General features: G+C 41.9%; 1 protein-coding gene across 7 annotated transcripts in view; it reads right to left on the reverse strand.

Annotated features, from left to right (window-relative positions):
- ATP2B1 (ATPase plasma membrane Ca2+ transporting 1) overlaps nucleotides 1–17017 on the reverse strand; it is a 275992-nt gene that overhangs the window by 126608 nt on the left and 132367 nt on the right. For all 7 annotated transcript variants that reach the window (XM_089652527.1, XM_089652518.1, XM_089652537.1 and 4 more), the window contains 2 exons: nucleotides 14203–14457; nucleotides 13996–14121 (listed from right to left, as the gene is read on the reverse strand). In XM_089652527.1, coding sequence (XP_089508653.1) covers nucleotides 13996–14121; nucleotides 14203–14457 — 381 coding nt within the window. The remainder of the gene's footprint in view (nucleotides 1–13995; nucleotides 14122–14202; nucleotides 14458–17017) is intronic.

The raw sequence follows: 17017 nt of genomic DNA on the forward strand, positions 1-17017 counted from the left end.
CTGACTAATGCAACTTTGAGCTTACACAGGACTTCCTTTTCTTGTACCCTGAAGCCAAAGGGAAGCAACAGAGAAACAGAAATAAATGTGTGCTGCTCGGCAGGGGGCATTAAAGAGTAAATACACTTCCAAGCAGTGAAAATCAATGGTGCATGCATCTCTGTATGCTGAAAATAAAATTAGCTACAGTTGTGGCCAAAATTATTCAACCCCCAATGCTGTAAAGGGGTTTAGGGACTATAGTGTACATTTGGAATTGTATTCAGAATCAAATCCTACAAGGACGTTGTAACTACCCAAATGCAACTAAAATGACATCAATTGTTTATGTAATACAGTAGTAAATGGTTCTTATGTGGTTTCTTCATTGCCACAATTATTCAACCCCTTAAAGACTACCACTCTGAAGAACAGAGGTTCATACAGGTGCTTTCCATCAGGTATTGAAAACACCTGTGGATGTCACCGAGCAGCAATCAAGCATAATAAGCACCAATTAGGCAGCTTTAAAATGACTGTGATACTCAGCTCCTTCTAGACATTTACTGGTGTGGTTACAAACATGGTGAAGGCAAGAGAATGGTCCAGGAAGACAAGAGAAGAGGTGATTTCTCTTCACAGGAAGGGCAATGGCTATAAGAAGATTGCAAAGATGTTAAACATACCAAGAGACACCTTAGGAAGCATCATTCGCAAATTCAAGGCAAAGGGCACTGTTGAAACGCTACCTGGTCGTGGCAGAAAGAAGATGCTGACTTCGACTGCTGTGCGCTACCTGAAGCGTAGAGTGGAGAGAAGTCCCCGTGTGACTGCTGAGGAACTGAGAAAAGATTTGTCAGATGTGGGTACAGAAGTTTCAGCCCAGACAATAAGACGCACACTGCGTAATGAAGGCCTCCGTGCCAGAACTCCCAGGCGTACCCCCTTGCTGTCTCCAAAGAATAAGAAGAGTCGACTGCAGTATGCCAAAAGCCATGTGGACAAACCACAAAAGTTGTGGGATAGTGTTCTGTGGACTGATGAAACAAAATTAGAACTGTTTGGGCCCATGGATCAACGCTATGTTTGGAGGAGGAAGAACAAGGCCTATGATGAAAAGAACACCTTGCCTACTGTGAAGCATGGTGGAGGGTCAATCATGCTTTGGGGCTGTTTTGCTTCTGCAGGTACAGGGAAGCTTCAGCGTGTGCAAGGTACCATGAATTCTCTTCAGTACCAGGAGATATTGGATGGAAACGTGATGCAGTCCGTCACACACCTGAGGCTTGGGAGACGTTGGACCTTTCAACAGGACAATGATCCCAAGCATACCTCCAAGTCCACTAGAGCATGGTTGCAGAGGAAAGGCTGGAACATTTTGGAGTGGCCATCGCAGTCACCAGACTTAAATCCGATTGAGAACCTCTGGTGGGACTTAAAGAAAGCAGTTGCAGTGCGCAAGCCTAAGAATGTGACTGAACTGGAGGCCTTTGCCCATGAAGAATGGGCGAAGATACCCGTAGATCGCTGCAAGACACTTGTGTCAAGCTATGCTTCACGTTTAAAAGCTGTTATAACTGTAAAAGGATGCTGTACTAAGTACTAAGATTGAATGTCACTTGGGGGTTGAATAAAACTGATAATGCTGTGAGCACAGAAAAGACATTTGTGGTTATTTCATTATAACTGTTATGTTATATTTGTCTGACCTACAAGTGCCTCTTTAATGTAAATGTAAGCAAGATGACTGAATGATCAAAAGCAATGTCAAACTGGCCAAAACACTCAATTTCAGTGGGGGTTGAATAATTTTGGCCACAACTGTATGTTTGCAAGTTGAGGGGAAAAAAAAAAAACCACAAACTTGTTTGTTTTGGGATATTTTCAGTAAAATCTGTTTCCTGGAGTACAGTACAGAACACCAGCTTCTTTTAAGCTGGCCAGAGATGGATCGCAATTTGCCTGGTTAGGAAGAGACCAAACAAGTTTCAATCAATCTTCAGCCATTTCTGTTCAAGAAGTCAACCTAGTGATCAACTCCTTTCAAAATGAGATGAAAAGCAGAGGCCTCTGTGGGGAAAAAGTAGGCCTAAAAGGTTTTCTTACAAAATAAGCCTACTAACTCAGTCTCTCCTTGCAGATGTGATAAGAATGGCCACCCTACAGGTACAGTCAGACATAGGAATATCCAATAAATGCAAAGGTTGGACTATGCAGAGCCAAGAAAGTCAGACTGAAGTCCCATTGGAAAATCTGACAAAAAAAAAGGGATGTGGGCTGCACCCACATGCCTTCACTAGTAAATGCCTTCACTAAAGAGTGAGGACAAGTCGGAGGTTTTTGAAACCAATGACCAAGTCTGTTTATCCCACACTGTTAGGTATCTAGAGTCAAGCCCAGATGCTTCAATCAGTGAGTGGGTCCAGCGATGACTGATTATTAGTCCAAGGTGAGGATCCCCCTGAAGCTCAATGGAATTTGTACTGTTTGGTGGATGTCAAATGTCATGGACTGGGAAGACTGGTTTTTCAGAAGATGAAAGTCTGGGTACCTACTACATGGATCCCCTACGTGTAAAGAGTAGTCAAAATCAGAGCAAAGGCCTTGGTGAAAACCCAAGATGCCACGAACAGACCAAATGGGGGGGAAATTGGTAACTCTGGGCGCCAACCACAAATCAAATGGCACTGGTGTTGCAGAAAAGCAGAAATGTGCAGCTAAGCATCTCTGATATCTATAGATGCCAGATGAAGGCCTTGCATTTTTCATGGAAAAATTCTGAACCTGCAGAAACAGGTTGACAATCGTTAAAGTGGAACTTCACTCTCTCAAATCAGCATATACCATTTTTAAGCTTCATGATGCTAGCATTAGCAAATGGATAGGAAAGAACATATTCACTTGTTTAAACTTTTTTTTTTAACATTACAGTTACTTCCTGGTTTCCATGCCCAGGCATATGAGAGCATACATCCCAGGAGTCTTCAGGAGGGGAGGGAGCATTCGCAGCTCAGCCAATGCCTGCGATAAGGGCAGATGGATTCCAGGAAGCAAATGCTACATGAATCATCTGCCTCAAGATAGCCACTGCCAGAAATGCCAGGGTTTTCTTTTTCCAAATGATTTCTCAGCAAAATAAAGCATGCAGATGGGTGGGGGAGTTTGCTTGAATATTAATGAATTATAGCATTTTTGGTTTGTGGTGTTCAGATGCAGTGCCACTTTAAAGATCTAAAATGAGCCAGGGCTCTCCAATTGTCTTTCAGACCATAAATTTCCGAAGGCATCTTTCCTGGTACAAGGAAGATGACCCCTTGAGACAATAGCTGCTGGACAGCAGTTCAGAGGCCTACCCTTTATGACGGTGAACTGGACAAGTTTGAAAGCACAAAGCAAGGTGCCAGCAAACTGTAAAACTCTTAATTTGTAGCACTGGGAAATGATATAGGGCCTGAAATCTGTTGATATAAGGCCAAGAGACATCCTTCACACCAAGAAGTCGCGGCGTCCCATCACTGAAGAGGTATTGGCTCCAGACTTCACCATGTCATCTTCAAAAGTACATTTCTGTTTTAAGACTCAACATTGGGGGACAGAGGGATAAAAGATTTTAACCTCATGCATTGAAGACCTTCTTGCAGAGGCGTGGGGGTCCTTTTCTTCTGGAGGAAGGAGTATGCTTACCCACTGTGATCTCCTTGATGGGCTTATGCTGGGAAGGACCACAAAATGTGTAACCACTCAAGCTGTTTCATACATGTAAGCTCAGTCAACCAGCATTTAAAGTGATTCTAAACGTTGATTTTATGTGTTCTTACCTGCTCTGTGCAATAGTTTTGCACAAAGCAGCCCCGCTCTTCCTCTTCTGGGGTTCCCTGCCAGCATTCTTGGCTCCTCCTTCTCACTTCCAATTACCACGCACAGCAAACAGTTTGCTGGGAAGGGGAGTGTACATGTGCAGGCTCAGTTCACTGACAGACAGCTGGGCTTTGATTGACGCCCCCCCCTCATCATAGGATTTTTTTGACAGCAAAAGCCAATAGCTCCAGCTGCTAACAATCTGTTCTGTGAGAAGAGGCCTCTTGTGCAAAATGCTGGATTGAGATTGGGCTGAGTAGGGGGACCTGGACACAGGAATGCATTAACGTAAAAACCTTAAGGCTTTAAAACCACTTTAAGCCAGGGATTCTGCCTACGTGGTTAAAGAGAAGTGGCAAAGTATCTGCCCAGGCATTCAGGTAGTAGCACAAAGCTGATGGATGAATGGATGGCATCTAGACAGCAAAGGTCTGGAAGAATGACATAGTCGCACATGTGGGTTACATGTCAGAGCCTGAAAAAGAGCTCTAAGCTCTCATCTTCCAGGTCCTTGAACATGGCATTGTCGAGGATTTTATTAGAGCAGGAGATGGAAGTATCCACCACAGAAAGTGCATACTTACAAAAGAAACTTCTCAATAGGATACTGTAAAAAAAAAAATGTATCCATGAGACCAGCCCCCATATAGGACAAGCTCTAACAGTAAATGAACCATAAAGGTCTTGGCTGGTTTAAAGGAATTCCTACTAACTCAATGCTGGACACTTTTGGGTGAGCAGACTTTGGCTGCTCCAGAGCCAATCTAAGCAAAAGCAAACAGTGTACATAGGGGAAGCTCTAGTATCCTTTAACTTGGTTGTTCTCAGTAGTAGGTGTGTTTTCCAAAACCGGTGACTCAAAGGAAGAAGTATCCACCTTCTCAATAGCTAACCCTTCTTCAAGGGGACTATCGGATGTCTGTATCAATGGCAAAAGCAAACACTGAGTGATGAGGAGGCAGGAGGGTCACAGTTGTGGCTGCTGTGTATAAAGACAGAAATTCTGCCCATGAAATCTGACATTGCAGAACATTTCTCCCTAGATAGGAAATGGGGGACTGGAGTGACTAGAAGACCAACCAAATTACTAAATAAGACAGTGTTGGGAGAAAAAATACTAGGTCCTGTACAAAGGAACGATCACCTCCAACTGGATCAAAGGTTGAGCCAATGCTGCCAATTTTAAAAAATAGGAAGGCCAATAATCTGGTTTCTAGAAGAAAAAAAAAAAAAACACATTTAATCAGTTGGTGGCTCGCCCCTGCCCTCTGTGGGGTTCATGAACGCATCCTAGAATGTGAATGTTTAGAGAGCTTTTCCCCAACGCACCAATCAAATGAAGGATTAGAGGAACACCACCTTTCTGGCTTCATCCTCCACAATGGGCCTACACGCAGTGGGGTCTTTAGGGACAGGACCTGCACCAGGTAGACCAAGGCCCTGGACATGTCATGCACCCTGTGGCTACTCAAAGTGTTGCATTACATGCCAAGGGAAGCACCTATAGCAGGATCCAGGGCATGGTAGCAACATTACAGGCCAGGCTGACCATTCAGCAGAGTCCAGGTACACTACCAAGGCTTTGCCCAGAAGTAAATTGATGCAAAGTTGCATGAAAAGTAACAGTGACTATGGTGCGGCCAATTTTCTGAGAAAAGAATCAGCTTGGAATAAACATACAAAGAAAAAAAAAAAAAAAATCCATTTAAGAAGGTAAGTTTCCCTCAATAGAAAGAGGTACATTACACTAGCAAAAACTGAAGTCAGCTGGGAGGGGTTATATGGGGATGTACCAGGAGCTTTTTTTCCAGCATCCAATCAACTGAAGGTAGCTGCATATAACCCAGTCATAAGGATTGAAAGAAGCCTGTGTCCTGTACTACAATATTAGGAAAAGGAATTTGGCAGATACATGCAGAAAAGTAAATTGCACTTGCTGGTCTTCAGAGGCATTGGTGAATGAACCAGGGCCTCAGATGCTCTCTGGGAAAGCTAAGTCAACAGTGCCTGCTGTGGGGACCTCATAAAAACTGCGAGATCTATGAAAGGAAAAAAAAAAATGAATGAGCTTTGCACTTAAATTTTATGAAAAGAGAAATCTCAGGAAAAAAGCCCATTCATAGTTTTTTTTTTTTCCATACAGATCCGGTGCAGACGTCATCGCTGGACTAGCACAGAGAACCAGGAAGGAGCTGGCCATAAATGGATAAATGGAGATTTCTTCAAAAACAGTGAGCACTGGCAAATGACAGCTTAATACACATAAGCAGCAAAACAGGTGCTGGCTCCCTTGTGGTAAGGGGTCAATCTGGATAACTTGGGGACTGAGCACTGAAGAAAACTCAGGTTTGGGGAATAGGTGCTTAGGAGCTACTGCACACAGGCAAAGGATAGGGCGCTGATGAATTATTACACACACTGATGAGCCATAACCTTTTGATTTTTCACTTTATATTGAGTAGGTCCCTTCTTGCAAACCAATCAGCTCTTTTGTCGCCAAAAGAGCCCTGATCCATCAAGGCATGGATACCACAAGACCTAAGCAGGTATGCTGTGGTATCTTGTAAGCTGCAAGAAGAGGCCTCCATGGATTGAGATTTGGAGGCAAAGTCAACACCTCAAACTTGCTGTGTTCCTTAAACCATGCTTGAACCATTTTTGCAGTGTGGCAGGGCACATTTTCCTGCTGAAAGAGGTCACTGCCATCAGGGAACACAGCTTCCATAAAGGGGTGTACAATGTTTAGGTAGGTACTATGTGTCAAAGTAACATCCACGTGTATGTGAGAACCAAGGTTTTCTCTACCAGAAAATTGTCCAAAGTATCACACTACCTCTGCTGGCTTGCTCATACTGCATCTGCCATTTCTTCTCGCAGATGCACCCATCCACCCACAGTGTGTAAAAGACACTATTCATTGGACCAGGCCACCTTGTTCCATTGCTCCGTGATCCATTTCTGATGCTCACATGCCCATTGTAGGCACTTTTGGATATGGACATGGGTGAGTATGGGCACCCTGACCAGTCTGCGGCTACGCAGGTCACTGAGGGGTTAATACACAAACTACATGGGTCATGGCGGCTGTGGGGAGTGAGCGGTGCTAGCCTTCGACTAGGTACCGCTCCCCGACCTCCCTGGTGACCCTAAGGAGCCGACTCACCGGAGTCTGGAGGGCCGAGAAGTGCAGTCCTGAGAGCCGGAGATGGGAGGCAGACGGGGGTCGCAGCGACGGACCAGCCTCTCCGGTCCTTGGTGAGAGGAAGGACCCGGACGGCTGGAGAGCGGAGTGACGTGGCGGGGGTGTGTGACCGGCCGCGGAGGCTCTCTGGGAGAGGAGAAAGCCGGCCGGCCGCCTGAACTGACGGCGAGACGCCGGCTGCAGTCGCTGGCTCTCTGCTGCCCTCAACCCCCCCGGCTGATTACTGTTCATGGTCCCCGGCTGCTGTGTGCAACCCCCGGTCTATTGCTGCCTGGGGCCCCCGGCCAGCTGACTCTACGATTCTGGGTCAGGGAGCCCGGGAGCGCCAGGAGACCCACCCTGCATCCCTGGGACGAAGCCCAGAGGCAAAAGGAAAAAAAGTAAAAGGGAAAGAAACCGAGGTGCAGAGTTGGAGGCCCGGAGGAATCCCCCCCCAGGACAGAGCTGTTGTGGAGACCTTCCGACCAAACTTGGAGTCACCATCTGGGGAAGAGAAGGGTGAGTGAGACCTGCTGGGGGCCTATTCTATTGTATTGTGTAGTGGATTCTTGAGTGACAGTGGGGAACAAGGGGCGAAGGAGAAGAGGAGAGGATTCCCTGAGTTTAGAAGAGAAGAGATCCATGTCCCCCTAGGAGAGCACAAGTAAACTCAGTAAACCTGTCTGGATTACAAACCAAAGAGGAGAGATATAACCCCATCTAGAGAATATAGAAGACAAAAGATTTTATTGAGGATATGAAGAATAAAGGTCCTAAGGGAGCAGGGCTTAAAGGGTCTCAATCAGGCACGATAAAGAAATTTACATCACATGGAAACATTACGCCAGAAAGGGCCCAAGGCGCAAGCGCCAAAGGGGAAATGGACATTAGCTCAGGAAACAGCCCGAGACTATCAATGGGTATGAACAGCAGTTGTAGCCAACAAATAGCGGATGGCCTGGGTCAAAAAGAACTTGATGGTGAACTACAAATACCGAATAAGAAGGAGATGATAGAAATGTTCCAAAGTTTGGAGAAAACGATAAAACATGAAATGACAGTAATTCGGAACGATTTAGGGCATCTGCTAACGAGAATGGAAGAAACAGAGGAGAAAGTCAAAACCCAGGCCCAAACCATAGATAAGCTAAGGAAAAAAATAACCCATTTGGAGAAAACCCAGAAAAAACTGTTCTACAGGATGGAAATTCGAGAAAATAAAGAAAGAAGGTCTAACCTTAGGGTGAGAGGAATTCCAGAGGCAGCAAAAGGGGAAACATTACATGAACTAGTTAAAAAAATCTTAAACTCCATAAGAGACAGACCTGAAATAGAAGTGATTGAACTGGATGGAGTTTTCAGAATAGGAAAGTTCAAACAAGATACTGAGAGGGAAAGACCGAGGGATATAGTTGTACAGTTCCAGAACTTTGGGGTCAAAAATGAGATTTGGAAGAAGATCAAGGGAAGAACGTTAATCAAATATGGAGATTTGACTGTTCAAATTTTTGCGGATTTAACACCAGAGACTCTGTGGAGAAGGAGATCCCTGAGACCCCTGTTAGAGCAAATGAGAAAACAGAACGTGCAATATAGATGGGGCACTTCAGCATCTTTAATTGGCTGGAAGAGTGGGGTGACAGCATACCTGAGATTCCCGGAGGAACTGAGAGATTTTTGTGATAGACTGGGCCTGCAAAGAATGGAGATAACTGGGTGGGAAGAAGAAGAAGAAAAAGGAGACTCGGATGATGCGGGAGGGGAGGATTGGCGGCAGGTCGGGGGGAAGGGGAGAGAGGCTCAGGGATTGGGGAGAGGGGGGAGGGAGAAGTGAACAGGAGAAAATACTTTTTTTTTTTTTTTTTTTTCTCTTTCTCTTGTTCCCTTGCCCCCCCTAGTAATCCCCCTTTTTTGAGGTGGAAGTCCCTCTGGAGGATCCGGTTGAGTTGGGGAGAGAAGGGGGTACTGGGGAGGTCGGAGGAAAGGTGAGCCGTCCATGGGCGGAGTCTACGCCCAATATTTTAAATCAACTGTGGAAACAGTTCCACAAATGATTTGTAGGCAGTTTATAAGCCTAAAAATGGGTAGGGGAAAATTAAGAGAGGGGGGGCGGGGGTGGGGGGGGGAGGGGGGGGAGGGGGAGTGGGGCTAATATTCTGCAAATCATTCGGTCCTAATAGGAGGAGGCGAACTAGAAGAGAGATAAAAAAAAACCAAGAAGGATGGAAGAAATACAGTTTATAACATATAATGTGAATGGGTTGAACTGCCCTGGGAAAAGATTTAAGTTGTTTAAAGAGTTACATCACAGGGCAACGTCAGTGGTATTTTTGCAGGAGACACATTTTGAGATAGAATCTAATGTGAAATTAAAATCTAAATATTATCCTACATGGTATTACGCTGACTCTCCAATTAAAAGAGCAAAGGGGGTGGCAATAGGATTGGCAAAAAATATGAGATTTGAGTTGGAAGATAGAAGGACTGACCCGGAAGGGAGATTCCTGTTTTTGAAAGGTAAATTACAGGGAATTGAATGCACACTAGCCAATATATATTGCCCCAACAAGAAACCTGAGATCTTTCTGAAGGGTTTGCTAAAAAAATTGATAGATTTTAAAAAAGGGCGTTTGATAATAGCAGGAGATTTGAATCTCTGTATGGACCCACAAATGGATGCAACCTCCCTTGTGCGGAGAGAAGGGGGTAGGTCTCTGAGAGCTTTGAGGAAGGCGATCCACGAGTACCAACTGGTGGACACCTGGAGAGTAATGCATATGAAGGACAGAGACTATACCTTCTTCTCTAATGCACATGAGATATACTCGAGATTGGATTACATTCTAATAGATCATCAACTCATTGAAATGCTGGTTAAAATAGAAATAGAGATAAGAACTTTTTCGGACCACGCCCCAGTCGTAATGAAAATAGGATGGGGAAAAAGGTGGACGGGAGGTTTAGGATGGAGGTTGAATGAGGCTCTTCTCTTGGATGAGGATATTGTGCAGAAGATCAGAGAAGAGATTAAGGTATATTTCCGGGAGAATGAAACAGAGGAAGTATCGACAGCTACAGTATGGGAAAGTCATAAGGTATATATAAGAGGAATCCTGATTGCGATGGGAGCAAGGAAGAAAAAAGAAAGAACAGAGAGGGTTAGTGGACTCTTAAAGGAAATCCTGGAATTGGAGCAGATACACAAGAAAAAAATAACAATAGAAACAAGACAGAAGTTAAGGGATAAAAAAGATGAATTAGAGAGACTGATGGAAGAGGAGAGGAGAAGAGTATATAATAAAGTATTAAGTGAAAGATATAGATGGGGTGATAGACCAGGAAAATACTTAATGAGAGCCCTGAATAAGAAGAAGAACAGGAATTATATAGAAAAGATAAAAAGCCCTAAGGGGGAGATGGTCCACTCAACTAAAGAAATTATTAAAGTATTCACGGAGTATTATAGAAAGTTGTATAATATCAGTCACCAAGGATCACCAAAAGAAATGCGGGAAGGTATCAATGAAAAAAGGAGGACATATTTAAAAAATGCGGGATTGCCAAAGCTTAGCGAAACACAACTGAACTCCTTGGATGCAGAAATCTCTCAGGAAGAAATAGAAGCAGCAATAAGAAGTACAGGGGGAGGGAAAAGCCCAGGCCCGGATGGTTATACAGTTAAGTACTATAAAAAATTTAGTGAAGTACTGTTACCAAAGTTAAAGAAATACATGAATGACTTGGGAGGTGGGATGGAGGGGAGGAGGGAATCCCTTCAGGCCCATGTAGTTCTCATCCATAAGGAGGGAAAAGATCCCTCTCAGTGCTCTAGCTACAGACCAATTTCATTATTAAACACTGATACTAAGTTGTACGCAAAGGTCCTAGCAAACAGGCTGAAAGATCTAATGCCCGAATGGATTCATGGAGACCAGGTGGGCTTTGTTCAGGGGAGAGAGGGTAGAGATAATGGCTTGAGAACTCTGATGCTTATCCAGAAAAGTAAAAAAGGGAAAGCCCCGGTAGTGCTTTTGTCAATTGATGCCGAAAAGGCGTTTGATAGAGTGGACTGGGGCTTTATGATGGATAACTTGGAAGTGTTGGGGATCGGAGAGAGAATGCGCGAATGGATAGGTAAACTATATAAGGAGCCCACTGCAATCATCACGGTAAACGGGGAAAGATCGGAATCCATTGGGATGTCCAATGGAACAAGGCAAGGATGCCCATTGTCCCCCTTGCTGTATGTATTGACATTGGAACCCCTGCTATCAATAATAAGGAATAGTGGAGCGGTAAGGGGAATCCAGATAGAAAATATAGAACATAAAGTAGCGGCCTTTGCGGACGACCTACTGTTTTATGTAGGCAACCCCCGAATAACACTACCAAATATTATGAAGATCCTGAAGGAATACGGTGAATTATCTAATCTAAAAATTAACCCAACAAAAACTGAGATTTTGAACATTAATATACCAAAGAGCGAAAAAGAAAAGCTACAAAAAGAATTCCCCTTTATTTGGAGAGAAAACGATATAAAATACCTAGGAATAAAACTTGCTACCTCATATAAAAAACTGTATAGATTAAATTATATCTCTCTGATAAATGAGATTAAGGACGAACTAAAAAGATTAGAAGGAGGAAATCCATCATGGTTAGGACGTATGAACCTAATTAAAATGGTAATTATACCTAAAATACTCTATAGATTTCAAATGATCCCGATCAAACTCCCAGAGGCGTTTTTTAAGATAATGAGAAAAATGTTAACAAGATTTATATGGAGGAATAAAAAACCAAGAGTATCATATGAAACACTAAGTAGGACTAAAGAGAAAGGGGGGATGGGACTACCTGATGTCAAGAGATATTACAAAGCAGTAATGTTAGCAAGAATTTATGACTGGACTTTTAATCACAAGAGGAAAATTTGGGTAAAAATGGAAAATGATCTGAGTGGAATTAATTTGAGTAAGATGATATGGGTTCCAGCACATTATAGAGGAATTAAAGAGGACACAAGCACTTACACTTTAACTGTCTTAAGGATATGGGATAACTTACATAAACACATGAAATGGGAATTCAACTCTATACTAATGCCTCTTGCAAACACGGAGTTTTTCCCCCCAGGAAAAGATGAGATATCAGGGAGATGGTTTAAAAAGGAAGATATCCAATTGAGAGACATATTGATAGAGGGGGAATTGAGAACACTTAAAGAATTAAAAGAGAAGGGAGGAGATATGTTTACTAAAATAGATGAATGGAAATATCATCAATTAAAATGTTTTATAGGAGCTCTCCCAAAACCCTTGAGATTAAAAAAGGAGTGGAATATGTTTGAAAGGTTATTAGAAATACGTAGAGATGGGAAACACGGTGTTACAAAAATGTATAGAATACTTACAGAACTAGACACAGACACAAAGTTAATTTTTATAACAAATTGGGAAAGAGATATGGGGGTGGGGATAGATGAAGAGCAACAGAATAAGATATTTAGATTAGTTCACGAGAATGTTAGTATGAGAGACGTTGAGATTAACTATAAATGTCTGACACGATGGCATATTACACCGAGCACTGAGCACAGGATGAGGGGGGAGAATTCAAAAATGTGTTGGAGAGGATGTGGGGAAGAGGGCACGGTGTTTCACATATGGTGGCAATGTCCAAAAATTCAGGTTTTCTGGAAGACAATAGTCAAATTAATAGAAATAATAACTGGAAATGACATAGGATTAGACCCAACCATGTGTCTCCTACATAGTGTAGAGACAACAGTAAATAAATATAAAGAATCAGGAGTATGGTACTACCTAAGTGCAGCAAAAGGGTTGATCCCCAAATTTTGGTGGAAGACAGAGGTACCAACGGAGGAGGATTGGATCATTAGGGTAAACCAGATTAGCAGAATGGAAAAATCTTATCATATGCAGGAAGACAGGATGAAAATATACTATTCACGATGGGAAAAATGGGAAAAATCGGGATTAAAAGAGAAATATAGAAAACTCTAAACTAGGAAGCTATTCAAAGTTGTAGGGCCTAAAGAGACGGAAGATTTTGCAGAGGGGAGGGAGGGGGGGAAATGGTGGGTTGGGAGGGAAGGGAAATAAAAGAGGTAAATAGAAGGGACAAAGTAGAAATGTACTGATATTTATAAGTATTGTGTCTCTTCTTATGGAAATTTTGTAATAATGTGAAAAATTAATAAATATTTAAATTAAAAAAAAAAAAAAAAAAAAAAAAAAAAAAAAAAATACACAAACTACATAGTTACTAGGGCGTTACTGCAGATAAGCTGGAAATAGGTAACCAACAGATTAACATTCATTCCGAGGAAGCCAATCACGAAGGGGTTAATGTGCATTCACTGCTGACTGGTTACAGAAGTGGTAAATCACATACCCTGCTGGAGGATTGTGTGTATTGGAGGGCTTGCCTCACTGCTGGCATGGATACTAGTAGTTGAGGGGTGTGTGCTGGGGGCAGGATACAAAAGGTGAATGAGTGTCCTATACACACCTGCACTGTCACATATGAAGACTGGGGGGGTGGCGGGGTAGGAGGTGGCATTAGATGCTGGAGGTTCAACATTCATAATGAAGCGTAGATGAGTCTGTATTATCTGTTTGGGATAACCATGGTCTGCGAGAAGGACATGGACACTGATCACACAGTTTGTGTGGTGTTGTGTAAGGGATGTTACCAGGTAGCACAGATGTTACCAATCTGTGTGCTGGACATGAATCTCACATGCAAAAGGCCAAAGTGGGTGCTGATCTTCCCGCTACAGAATTTTTCGTTATGCTAAATTCAAGACTGGGGGCAGAATACAAAGCATTTACACATTATAATCTATTATATTAATAAAGACAGATTACAATTCAGAATATTTTATATGAGAGGTCTTTAAAATCCAGAATGCACATTCGGTTTTGGAACAAATGGCAAAGGATACCAACCAGAAAGTAGTAGAGGGTCTTTATCCAGATTTTTCTTAACCTGATCAGATTCTCCGGTTAATGAACTTTCATCAATTTTAAGATCGTTTCCCTGAATTAGTACTCCGTCAGCTGGCAACAGATCACCTAAAACACAGATCATCTGTCAAGATCTAGACAAACAATAAGAATTTCCATGATTTTGATAATCATTTATGATTTATTTACCATATTTTATTTGTGCAATGTCTCCAACAACTATATCAGCAACTGGAATTTGAATAACTTGGGCTCCCCGAACAACTGTAAATTTTTGCTCTTGTTCAATTCGGCTCTGCAACCCTCGGAACTGTTTCTCTTTACTCCAGTCATTAAAAGCTGTTACTAACACCACACATACAACAGATACAAGGATAGCACCTCCTTCAATCCAGCCTGCCTCCCCTTCCTCTTCTTCCACAGCACCACTGGCTTCTCCACACACTGCAAAGTGAAAACAGAAAAATGGTAACATATTTAAGGAAAAAAAACTCAAGTTTGCACTATTTTAACATATTCCAAGAGAAAAACAATTGTGCACACAGTGTAATGAAATAAATCTACATATGTATAAAAACATTTTTAATAGTTTGCCATCTCTATCATCAGTGCCCCCAGGACTTACACAAATGTGCACTGGAATAAGAAGAGAGGAGAAGTCCTGTTCTGGCTATAATTGTCTGAAAGGGGAATTCCCTTACTTTATATACACTCCCTCTCACTTCCGGTTGTGTCTTCAGCCTGGGGCTGTCTGTTTTGTGAACAGGAAAGAGGAGAGTGGGATAGAGATGCTGGTAGTAATGCTGAGGTCTATAAGACCTGCAACAACCAGAGCAGACAGCAATTACAGAATGGAGAAACAAGGCTTTCCCTAGCATAAAAATTCAATGATTTGCAGGAAATCAAAGTAGGCCTGGATATGCGAGGTCCTCCAGAGAACAAAACAGTCAGTTTAAAAACCTATTGACCCCTTAGTGACCGAGGGTAAAATAAAATGTTAATACCTGAACACAATTTTGCAACTTTCACATGAGTTAGTAAAACTGTACTTGTCACAATTACTTTGTGCATCCAGCCTTGCTTTTTTCAGGACAAATTGGGAATTCATTTGGTGGTAAATGGTAATGGATATCTCCTGATTTTTTTTTTTTTTTTAATTCTCAAAAGGAAAAGGAAAACTGGCCCAAAATATTAAAAAATAAACTATTTAAATGTAGCTGCATATTTCTTGCTACTATTATAACTTACCACCAAAAAAACAACCCAAAATAAATTCTCCAACTCCTGACTATAGCAGTGATACCACATATGTGTATATTTGTTGTTTATAGCCGAATGACGGCTACAGCGCAGTTACCCAGTTCAGGGAGGATGTCATATGACGTCCTCCCAGAAGGCGCCCTCCCGCGCACTCAGCGATCTCAGTGATCGCTGTGTCCTACAGACAAAGTTGATCACGTGGTGAGGTAAAAGGCCAATCACAGCGGCCTTTTACCACGTGATCAGCTGTGTCCAATGACACAGCAGATCACCAAGTAAATACAGTTGCCAGTTATCGGCAGCACTTTCCTCCCGCTGTCACAGCGTGACTGATTCTACTAGCGCATTAAGGGAAAAATACAACTATATGAAAATTGCACCGGAGGTGTTCCTGGATTTGCACGGTAAATGAGAAGCTTGCACTGCTTCAGTGTGAGCCTAGCCCAAGCCACCATACAATAATAAAAACACCCTAAGCAGTCATGGACTTTGGAAACCAAGCTTTTTAAATATCTGCAAAACATGCACTACAAAAAAGGAAAGGGGAAGAAAAAAAAAAAAAAAGTATCCAAAGTGACTTTCCCTTTGAAAACGTTATAGTAAAGATACATAAAATCAGAATATATTTTGCCTTATTCTGGAGAAATATTGTGTGATATACCTATATGTACACACATACCTGAATTAAAGACTACATATCGTACAGTCTAAATAAAAAACATGGAATATAGTGCATATCATAGAAGAACAAGCACTTACTGTGTCCATAATTCTAATACATGACATTAGATTAGCAATTAATGCAGCAATTGACGCAGCCCTTCAGGTACACAGCTAAGTATACAGAGAAAATACATGCATAAGACCTGTTTCACTTGCCAAAAAGATTTTTATTTCTGCCCATACTAATTGGCAGAAGTAACCTGATCTTATCTGCAATTTCACTATCACTTACCGACCCTCCTTTTCACACTGACGTACCAGAGAAGTAGCAGCACACTGATTAGCTCTTCTTGCCTTTGCATATTCCTTACAATGTAGCACAACTAATTGGCTCCTTAAGCAGACATCAGAAGGCCCATACCAAAATTCAAATTCAGGTACTTACACTGCTTACAGTTAATTATATTTTTTATGATGCATAAAAGAGCTGCATTTAGTTTGTATCTTTTGTACCTGTCTGGAGTTTAGCCCAGCACACTGGATGCAGACTGAGTATTAGGATCGTTTACTGAACTGGGACTACACAGAAATATAACTAAAAAGAAAAAAATTTGCGTTACCTGTAAATTTCATCTCTTTAGGTACAGTACAGGACACATGCTTAATATTCATAGAGATCCTGGGTTACAAGCTGGTACCTTCAAGTGAATGGACACTGGCAAAGTTTTGAAGGACAACCCCTGGTGTTCCCCTATAAACCTAATCCACCCAGTGAGTCTGCCATTTTTGTAGCAAATAGTGCAAAGTTACACTGGATTATAGGACACAAGTATGAGATATATACACACACACATACATATATATATACATATACATACATACACACATACATATATATATACATATACATACATACACACATACATATATATATACATATACATACATACACACATACATATATATATACATATACATACATACACACACATACATATATATATACATATACATACATACACACATACATATATATATACATATACATACATACACACATACATATATATATACATATACA

Source organism: Staurois parvus, unplaced genomic scaffold, assembly GCF_062004578.1.
Source record: "Staurois parvus isolate SC_StPar_1 unplaced genomic scaffold, SC_StPar_1.0 ptg000025l, whole genome shotgun sequence".
Taxonomy (NCBI): Eukaryota; Metazoa; Chordata; class Amphibia; order Anura; family Ranidae; genus Staurois; species Staurois parvus.